At 38.5% G+C, this 11,134-nt stretch overlaps 1 protein-coding gene across 1 annotated transcript in view; it reads left to right on the forward strand.

Moving 5' to 3' along the window:
- SMIM14 (small integral membrane protein 14) overlaps positions 1–10,874 on the forward strand; it is a 37,885-nt gene extending 27,011 nt beyond the window's left edge. The window contains exons 4-5 of the mRNA XM_041403173.1: positions 7,066–7,217; positions 7,737–10,874. Coding sequence (XP_041259107.1) covers positions 7,066–7,217; positions 7,737–7,766 — 182 coding nt within the window. The 3' untranslated portion in view covers positions 7,767–10,874. The remainder of the gene's footprint in view (positions 1–7,065; positions 7,218–7,736) is intronic.
- The last annotated feature ends 260 nt before the right edge of the window (positions 10,875–11,134 follow it).

Consider the following 11,134-nt stretch of genomic DNA (forward strand, 5'->3'; position numbering starts at 1 on the left):
ATTTGGGGAATGAGAGGGGAAAATTTGGAAGGTGCTTTATTTGTCCTTCTCAGGTTCAGAGCAGCCTAACCAGTGAAGACTAGGTACTGAGCACACACACACACACACACACACACACACAAAAACGTGTTCACAGCTGGGGCTGGGTGATGAACTGTCAGTACTGTGACCCCTCTACTCCACTGTGAGGAAGAGGAGGCTCTGACTCATAAGCTGACATGCACCATGACTGCATCTCTGTTGATTTGGCGCCTGTGTAGTTAATGGAGCAGAGGACTGATGTGTACACTTCCTTGGAATTTGTTGTGAAATGCAATCAAAAAACCTCTCCCAAGTGTTGAACAGTACTAGGTCAGTCAAACATTACCAGAATCGACAGTGAAGCATAGCTGTGTGGAGCTTATGCAGTAATGTAAGCATGACCTGAGGCGTTGAGACACTTTCCCTGAGCTAGAGGGAATGCTGTCAAATGTTTGTAAATAAAAGTGAAGTGGATCTGTTTTTCCTATATCACTTTACCAGCTGAGCGTGTGAACTCAGCTTGCATCAGGACTGCTGTAATGCTTTGAGGCAGCAGCAAGCACCTGAGCAGTGCTCTTGTAAGCAAGAGCTGCTGGTGCCTGTATGTTTCACAGGTCTAGGAGCAGTGCAGGCAAGGTTTCCAGCATCTTGGAGGGAGTGCATATCTTCGTTCACCCTCATGGTTCTCCCTCTTCACTCTCCTGTAAAACCTGTTTAGAGATGGGCATGCAGCTCAGACTTGCACTGGGCTCTGTCAGTGTGAAACAATCCCTGATTCAGTGCCATGCTGGCCTGAAGGAGGAAACTGAGCTGTCCCACAAAACCCCTGAGGAAAAGATGGTGTGGTGCACATGTGCTGTGCAGGGCTGCTGGCTTACTCTTTCTTTATGGGCTTTGTAAGTTACGCTGTCTGTGACTTCCATCACTCCTCCTCTTCCAGGTGCACCAAGGGCAGATTTTTTTAGTCTCCCACACCATAGACTTCTATGTAGCTTTTTTAATCACGGGCATGTAGGAGAGGGAAAGAGGCAGATGATGGGAGACAGAATATTTTCTATATTAGAAGGAGGCACAGACAGGGCATGGAGCTTTCTGAGCTTTAGTCCACAGTCAAAACCAAGCAACGGTAGGCCATTCTCACTCACACCTTGGGAGTCTTGGATCATTAGTATTTATGAAGCTTTTAGACTAAGGACTGTATAAATGAGTAAGTTCTGATATGTGTGGCCACAAAGCCTGTGGGATAGCTTTAGTGTTACCGAGCTATAATACAGTGGGGATTTGAATGGTTTGCAACAAATAGCTTTCCATTCTGAGATTCTTGCAATAACTGTCTGTGCAGATGCAAGCAATTTGGCAGCAATTGTTCCAAACCAGTGGTTTGTTTCAAAAACCAAAGCAAAAATTACAGAGTAAATCTTTTCCTATGTTATTATATTGCTTAAATTTAGTTCTAGCAAAGGTATTTTTCTGCTGATGCAATGACACAGCCTGCATATTTGTCACGTTATTTTGTAGTGCTTCTGTGATGCTGTGCTTATGGCAATCTGTAAGACCCTGAGAGTCAAAGGCAAAAATAAACAGATTGAGCCTGGAGAAGCTTCTAGAGAGGTTTTCAGAAACATATTAAAATAATTCTGGGCCAGTCGTCTGTGCATTGCTTCATCCTGTTTTTATGAGCTGTAAAGTGATGAGCCTACATTTGAGGTGGGTCTCCTCTTCCCTAGGTCCCACAGCTCCACTTCCTGGTTCTTGTTGACTTTGATTCCACACGTCAGAATCTCAATATGAACGTTTTTGCTTCACTCTCACCAATTCACTCATTCCTGGAATTTGTCTTCCTTCTGGAAGCACAGCTGGGAATGTTGTCATACACAGATTCTTAAGTTGCAAGGTTGTGGAATAACTGATGAGATGTATGTGGTTTTGTTTTGGGAGACGTCAGGGCTGGGGTTCAGCCAATGTCACAGCAGCATCATGTGTTGTGCTGCTGCTACCAGCTGGAAATTTTCAGAAACACCCTCTGTTGATTCTTCTGAGCGTGCTTTGTTTTTTCAGCCCTTGATTTCGGTTTCTTTTTTTTTTTGTTTGTGTTTTAAAGCCATATCAAGGCAGTAATACCAGATTTCCCTCATTCACTTTTTCTGTGTTATGATCTATAAATTCTTACTTGCAGTTGTTGGCATCGTTATGTCATAGTGACTTTCCTGCAGAGTTTCCTGCCAGGGTCAGGACCAGTGCTTTTGGATTTAGGTATAGGAAGATAGGAGCACCACTTCAACAAGCATTTGGGCACTCTGCTTGATGGCTGTTCATCTGCTGGTTCTCCATCAGAGTATCTGTGTCAGGGTCAGGGTCTGATGACTGTTCCCTCCATTTCAGTGGGTGCCTTGCAGAAAAGAAAAGGCTGTAAGTTTTGAATAGGCAGCACATTTAATATTCTGTTGGGATTGTTAATGCTCAGCAAATCAGAAGATCTTAGAGTTTCCCTTGAAATGGGGAATAAGAGCAGTAATTATTTTCTGAATTCTGTCTAATGCAAGTGGAGCACGGAGGTTCTCTGACGTGTGGCAGTTACAACATCAGCCTAGGGAGGATCCCAGCTGGTACTGATCTGCTCTGATGGCTCATGGTCCTTCACAGTCAGCCTTCCCTGTCAAAGGAAATGAGGGGCTACTGTCTGAGTTTTTTCTGTGTTCTAGCAATTTCCAGACGTTGACACCCTAATTTACCACATTAATACTTTCAGTACTGTTCTCAGTGCTCTGCTAGGTTGTAATGTGGTCAGAGATGACTGTCTCAAATGTTGTCTACTCTACTTCCAAATTTTTATGCAATTTAAAATGAATACGTATATGTGATTCATCTTGATTTGTATTCATCTAGGGCAGTCACAGCAGCCTAACCTAACAGCTTGAAATGTCTGCCAACTCTTCCCTCCCTTTTCTGGGAATTCCCTTCTCCCTTCCTCTGCTGCTCAAGTCCGTTTTGGCTTTCTTTGGGTTCCTTATCCCTGCCTTTGAAAGCGTCAGCTTGCAGGCATTATCTCCTGAAGGTCCCATGGGCTCTTTGTCTTCCCTGATGATTCATTTCTGAAATACCTCTCTTCATACAGTTTTATGCCTTTCCTTCACAGAAGAAGCAAGGCTTAAAGCACCATGAAAAGAAGATATAAGTCAGAGACCATGCTTTTGCCTTCCTGCATGCAGATGTTCAGCAGGTTTTAGCAGGGTCAGTCAGTTTGTATTCCAAAAGAAGATATTTCTGCCATGAGAGGGCAGAAAAAAAGCACCATGTGGAATACATTTTTACTGTAAAACAAAAGAAATTTCTCCTCTTTCTTCAGAGTACAGCCTCACTCTGAAGGAAAAACTGCATTTTAAGAGCATTAAGTTCATGTAAGGGTATTTAACATGGGCACTTAGTAGTTTTAATATTGTATTCTTGAGATTTCATTTGCACAATCAGGAATTGGTTGACCTTTAATCTTTAAAAACTCTTTTTACCAAACTCATAATTTTAATAGCTTTTACTGCCTTCTAGAACCTCAAATGAATCTGCAAACATCTGTCACAAAGGATTTTTTTTTTCTACTTCCCATTTCTTTCTGGCAGAAGACTGGTTTGTGTGGCCTAGTCTCTGCTTCTGTAGGAAAAAGCAAGTCCAAAAACTGTATCTTGTACGTGGAGCCACAGATAGGATTCACTGTAATCACTAACTCCCATGAAAGCCACTCCCACAATCTCAGACCAGCTCCTCATAAAGCTTTCTCCTGCAGAGAGATAATTCAGCCATGCTGTAAAAAATAAATAAATTCCAGGTAACCACAGGGCCAGAACTGCTCACAGGCATCATTCAGAAGTGTGTGGATATATATGTATGCCAAACCCAGGGGAGCAGATACTCTGAAAATCAAGACCTTGGGCTGGATTCAGTGTTGCAAGGAAAGGTAGGTTAGAGATTGTGTGTCATGTCTCTCAGTGACATGGGAATATGTGCTGTTAAATTCTGTACTAGTTGGTGTGTCTGGAGCACTGGAGATTAATATCCAGATCCATCCGTCAAAATGGGTGGTGGCAGGAACATTCATCTGAGACCAGGACAATCTTCTGTCCATCTGAAAATATTAGAGAATACCATTCACAGGTGCTCTTAGAGGATAACCTTTAATCTTCAAGGAATCAAAACATCACTTCTAAATTACTTGCAAAAAATACCAGTTATAAAGGAACTGTGACTGTGTACTCTTAAAAATATTTTTTTCTGCCCATCACCATAAATTCCATCCTGCTTGGTTTCACCTTCACACAACTGTTCTTTTATTGGTAAGCTGGTTTTATCTGATTATTTTGTGATCTCAGGGATGGAGGTCTTTGTAGCAAGATTGTTGTCTCCTACATATAACTGCTTCCAGTAGCAGAAATAGCTTCCTGTCTGTTCTCTTGATTTGTGATGCAAAGCTTTGAAAAGTTGGATTCAACCCCAGCTGTGTGAAATTTTGCTTATCCTCTTCCGTGTAAGAGATTAAAGTAAGAGATTCTGAAATATCTCACATCCTTATTAAAGCACACGGTCATTTGTGAGAGATGTGGGTTTAACAGTTCCTTGGAAAGTGTAAACATTGTTGCCTGTTTTAGTGTCTGGCATGCCTTGAGTAGGTAGTACCGGGCCAGTGAGATCAGCTACTGTCTTGCTTAACTTAGTTCAGAACATGTTTCGGCACATTTGGTTCCATCTGAACTGTATTACAGCACAGGCTGGAAAAAACTGTCTTGCAATGAACACCTGTGGTTTCCCTCTGTGCTCCCCTCTGCTCCCTTCCCTGACCCGTAGCATGACCTGGTCTGGCACCATTTCCTTACCCAACTTCTGGTTAACCACCGCATGTTGCACCAATGTTCAGCACAAATTCCAGAAGGCAGTCGGTCTTGTCTGTTTCTCTGCATTGCATGGGGATTCCTGACTAACAAGTCGTCTGAATTTTCAGTCTTCTACCAGAAATATTTGCCAAAGCAGGTACCTAAGGCCTTCTTACTTGTTGCTGCAGGTAGTCTCAGAGTGGGTATTAATGTTGTCTGGAAGCCCAAAAATAAAGCAGTTGTTCTTTTCATGCCAAATTATATGCTAGTCTCCTGGACTGCATATATAAAGATTTTCCAAGATTTAACATACTGATATATGCTGCTGATAATAATAATATTTTGGTCAACAAAACTGAAGGTCTAAACTCTTACCTTCACAATTCATATGCTTTCAAAATCAATTGTGTAAGAGTTTAGTGAATTAAAGGCTGTAGCTTTCTTATTTACATTCTGTGCACTATGCCATCTCCTCCATACACAAAGCCCTTTTTTCATTCAGATTTTCAAAAGAATTCTCACTTGTAATTGCATATAATTCTAATAATAAAATTCCTCTACATGAGCAACATCTTGAGTTTTGAAATGTCTATATTTTGGACATTTAAAAGGCAAAAGCAGTCTTATTTGCTCATACATGTTAATTAATGGTGGTGTTTGTGCTGTGAGAAGCATGAACTTCTATAATGCATGGATTTTTTTTCTTCTTTGACATGTTTGAGTGGATGTGATGTTAGTAAAGGACATCAGTCCAACAGCCCCAACTCACGAAGCCTTATTCCCAGAGCAGCAGTGTGGAGAATGGCATAGCTGTAAGCTTCCCTGCAGGGCCCCTCTGCTGTGTTATGAACAAACCCTTTCCATGGAAGAGCCTCTGTTAGCAATGCTGCCCAGGATAACAGTGCTGAGGGTGGTTCTGTGGTATCACCATTAACCTTCAAGGAAATTATTCCAGCAGGGTATAAGTTATCAAGTAAATGTTAAATAAGAACAATCCAACCAATACTGAATCCAGACTTGATTCCATAATCAGGTGATCCACATAAGACAGCTTGAAAATATGACAGACACAAGTATCTCCGTAGAATTTTCTGAATGTTAAAATGTTCATCTGGTGTAATAAAATAAAATAGCTCTTCTCTTTGTGAAGGTTATTCATTATAGCTTTGAATTAATTGCTCTGTATCAGTTGATCATCTAGACAATTAATGAAGATGTTAGGCCTTCAGATACTATAATAAATGGATTCATGTGAATACCATAGGTAATTATCTATACATGGGTTTACACTTGAGCTGACAAGATTAGTTACTGTTTGATTACTTGAAGTTATGTTTCAGAGGAGAAAAGTTGTTTTAAAATATGCAGGTATTTGCAAGAGTTTCTTGATCTAAACAGATCAACCAGCCATTTCTAGCCTGAAGGTATTTTCTTAAATTTCTTTCCATGTGTTGATGTTTCAGGTATTCTGTATGAAAATTTGGTGTAAAATTTTTATATTGTGTTCCTGGGCTTCACTTTGGTAGCTCTGCAGCATTTTTTCACCTCCTGCCAGATACATTACTGCCAGAAATACCACATGACCTGGATGATCAGTCATGGAGTATTGACACTGAAATATCTTCAAACAAACTCTCAAGAAATAACTTAAGAATAGATTCAAATAGATTACCATTAATTTGCTCCCTTCTTGCTAAAAATTAGCATGTCCTCTGTGTGGGCCTAACAATGGAGCCTAAGTTTTCATCAGTTTAGTCTTATTGTTTTATTTGTTTGAGGCAAAAAAAAAAAAAAAAAGACCAATATACATATGGGGCTTTTCCTACATGAATATATTCTGCATTAAGTATGATTTCTTAAAGATCAAGTTTGATTTCATAAATGGGAAGTGTGTTTATCATCTCCAGTTACTAGGAGCTAATATGAATTAAGAAATATTCATGATAATTCTAAGAATACCAGTGAAATATTATGAAATATTTAGAATAGGTTATTCTATTTTCAGATGGGTAAGAAATATGATAAAATAAAGTATTACTGTCTCAAAGACAAAATGAGGGACTAATCAGAACACTCCATTGAAAAATATTTCAGGGATTTTTTCCTGAGATTGCATTTTTGGTTTCACTTGGGGAAAAGAACTCGGCTGTTACTCTGTTATAACTTGGGTTTTCCTTGTCTGTAGTGCCAGGACCAAACTCCTCCAGTGACAATGGCATCAGCTTTGCCATGATAATGATGGCCTGGGTGGTGATTGCACTTGTCTTGTTCTTACTGAGACCTAGTAATCTAAGAGGATCAAACACAGTCGGAAAGCCAACCAGCCAACACAATGTAAGTGCATCTTCAAGTGCCCTGCAGGGAAATTCTGTAATAGCTTAAATCTGTTTTGGTTTAATACACACTGTCTCAAAGTAATTTTTTTCCCATCTTTTTCACTGTATTTTCTTGCAACTCCATTAAAAATTAAAAGGAGCTAGACCAAAGTGAAAGGAATCATGAAGGCTAAGTGTGGGATGGAGCAGGTGCAGTGTCCTCTGGACACTGTCTGTCCCTGGATGAAACTGCCTCCTGCCTTCTTAGGTGAAAGGGGACAAGCACTGCCTTTAAGAGAAGTCAGCAAACAAAATTACAACATGATACTTTGACAAGGGTGGTCTTGTCCTAGATGTGGGATCATGAAAAAAATCTCAATTAACACAGGAAAAAATACAGTTTTTTGATGCTCGTTTCCTCTAATTGTTAATTATTTTAAGAGATATTGAAAAACCATGAAAGAAAACACAGTGTAACACTTCTGAGTTCTTCTATTACTATATCTTCCTATGTGAAACAATGTGTCTAATTTTGTACCTTCAAGAACCACCAGCCCCACCAGTGGACTAGAGCATTCAGTACTGGAAAAGTTCAGCAGCTAAAACCTTGCACGACCAAATGAACGAAGTGACCAGATGACTCCTGACCCCCACTCAGTACGGTTTTCTTTTCTCGTTTATATAGAGCAGAGTTATCACTCAGCAGTAATCTTCATGAACTGCTTTTAGCAACTTCAATTTTAAGTTAATTTTTGCTTTGTATGTTATTACAATTCCTATAAGATTGTGATTTGAATAATGGTAAGGCATTGCAGGGGTTTTTTGGTTGTTACTGTGGACATTCCACTTAATCTCTTTCTGTTACAATGATCCTAATTTCTTTGACGTGATTTCTGATATGCATTGGAAAAAAAAAAAGAAAATCCCAATCCACCTATAAGAATGGAAGGCTACTGACCTTTCTTCAGATTAATTCATATTTCTTCTCCACTATGCTTCTGAGAGTTATATTATGGTTGGAAGTACTTAGTTATGTGCTGAGAAATAGAAATTGTTTTATATTTGCCCTGGTTTCAGAGCAGCTTTTATTCTGGTCTCCAGACCACTAACACAGTTTTCAGGGTTGCTGGCAAAAGCATGGATTGTTGACTAGAATTATACAATGTGTGTGCATGCACACGTAAGTGAACGTGATGATTGCCACTGTCAAAGCTTTGATCTATATATTGGGAACTTTACACAAAAGATTATACCACCAAAAAAGTTAATTCAGCCATTTTCATTAATAAACTGTATGTCTTATTCAATATGTTGTGAAAAAACATACTCTAAACCCAGGTGTGTTTACTTACAGACTTTATTAAAAGAGAAATTTAGTAAGAAGAACTTGGTAGAATTTTCTGTCCTGGCATAATCTTTTTTTTCATAATTGGTACCTTAACAAGTTTTTAGCCATGATGTAATAGATATTGGACAGGATGAAATCATACCAAGTTACCACAGTTACCAACTTTTGGTATACAACATGTACTGGATTATTCAGGTTTTTTCACCTGTATGTTATCAGCAATTCTTAACATTTCATCCTTATCTACTAGTTGTAATTGTAGAATAACAAACTTGCAGGTGACTACATATGGCATGTCTCGTCCCTCTAATAAATGTGTGTATGTGTGGTATGTTTAAGTGTGCGTATGTGTGGCTGTGCACGCACCTGTGCATATCTCCCATTGTGGCAAATGGGAATGACTTTTTTATGTACATTAATTTAAGAACATTTTAAAGATGTACAGAAAAGCAACACTGTATATTTTTCTTGTTCAATTTGAAAAAGTGATCAGAATAATGTAAAGAACATTTTTGTGTTACCAACATGAAACTTCTCTCCTTAAAGGTCAGTAGAACAGACATATGGGAATTCTAAGCCTTACTCTACAAACCTTTATTTCATGAGGATTTTAGTTATGGAATTGAAGGAACTAACTGTTAAATTTCAAAAAGGTTTGTATTAACGGGCTCTAACAAAAATCTCACATCAGATCCCACGGTTCTGGGATGCAGGGTTTTGCTCTTCAGGGTAAATGGTGAGCCAGCTAAGCCTCCTACACTCAAAAGGTACAGTGTAGGCCTGAAGAAGGGCTTCTGTAATTTGATGTAATTGACCTTTGAATTTCTATGGAATATTGTGCTCCCAGGCACAATAGGAACATGGTTTAAAAAAAAAAAAAAGAAAAAATAAGAAGATTGGGCCAGGTGCTCTCAGTGACATCAGTGCAGTGCCATGTAAAGCAATGAAACTGCAGGAGAGAAGCTGAGAGAATTTTTCCCATTATGTCCAATAATGTACAGGCCACAAACACTGTGTAAAGATGTCACTGGGACAAGCACTCTGCCAGTGCTTACTTTTTGCCTTCCGTGTACATTTATGTTTGGGATGCTGTTCAGAAAAAGTAATACAGCATCATTTTGTTGAACCCACAAGGAAATGTATATAATCTCCCACACTGACCTTTTTTCTCCAAGGATTTTTGGCCAGAATTCTTCACTATTGGAGGCATAAAACAAGCTTCCAATTGATTAAAAAGCCAACTGAAACAGGCTTCTATTCAGAGCACTACTCCTCATCCTGTTGGGAGTTGGTGAGATTTACAGGAGATGCTCCTCACTTCTGAAGATCAGTCTCACTTAAATGTCTGTTTATGTATTTATAAAACTTACCACGTGCACCCAGCTCTAGGAGTCTTGGTAAATGAACTTTTTGTTCAGAGGAATGTTGTGGTTTACCTTTAAATGAAATGTCTTTGCTTGAAATTCCTCTAATTGTCCCAGTGATTTTATACATGTATGCTTTCCTCATGTAAATTGCTATTTTAAATTTTCTATGTAAAAGAAAAAGAACATTGGAAATATTTTATTGTAAAATGTTTTACTCAAGAGCCAGGCCACTATCCCACATCAAAATGTATGCCTTTTAAATTCAGATACTCCAAGATACAAAATTCAGATCAGCACTCTTAATTAAAATAAAATTAACCATAGGACTGTATTTTGCCACTCTTATTTGTGTTAAATAGTGCCTTACTCATCAAGTAGTTGCACTGAATTTGTGGAACTACTCTGAGATAATGTACTAGTAGCAGCTTTAGTAAGGGTGGCAGAAATCTGGCCTTTAGTGATGTAATTTGTGATTAAATAATTGTATCATGGTTGCAGATGTTTATGGTAAATTTTGGGAAGAGATTAGTGGTATGCAAAGCTCCAGGGTATGATCAGTTTTGTAATGATGGTTTTAAGCTTGGTTAGTCAGAGATGCAAGTTGTAGCAACTTGGAAAATATGGAGGGAAATTTACAATTATACCTTAACTTTGTTAAAACAATAGTATTTTAGAGTCTGCTTAACACAATTACTATACTCTGAAATGAGAAATCATATGTATTCATGCACTGTCTGCAGATCACTTAGCCTTGTAATATTAATGATTGAAAAAGGAAGAGTGAAGATGTTATGTACTTAATGTAAATTGGTGGTTTAAAATATCTGAATTATGCCAAACAAAAAATCATCTGTGCCATTTGCAGTTTCCTAGTAATCTTTTACTGAGTACTTGGATTGGGATAAAGGGCTTGTACTATGCACTTTTTATTGACTTAACAAAATAAATAGCAATCATTAGTAAAGTTTTGTCTTTGTCTTTTGGTTTTTATATAAGATATAGGGCTGCACCAACCTATCAATTTCTAAGGGAATTTGAAATCATTGAAAAATAAGAGTCAGTAAAAATAGTGTGTCACCTGTGTAATTTTTAAACATAAATTCTAACTTTTGTAATGGACACTTGCCTATGTATCTCAAGCAAGTCAGAACAAATAAAAAGCAGTTTCCCATACTTTGATGACCAACATGGATACCTCTGCCTTTTGCTCTTCAAAGTAGTTAT

Source organism: Onychostruthus taczanowskii, unplaced genomic scaffold (assembly GCF_017590055.1).
Source record: "Onychostruthus taczanowskii isolate IOZ18803 unplaced genomic scaffold, ASM1759005v1 scaffold2, whole genome shotgun sequence".
Lineage (NCBI taxonomy): Eukaryota > Metazoa > Chordata > Aves > Passeriformes > Passeridae > Onychostruthus > Onychostruthus taczanowskii.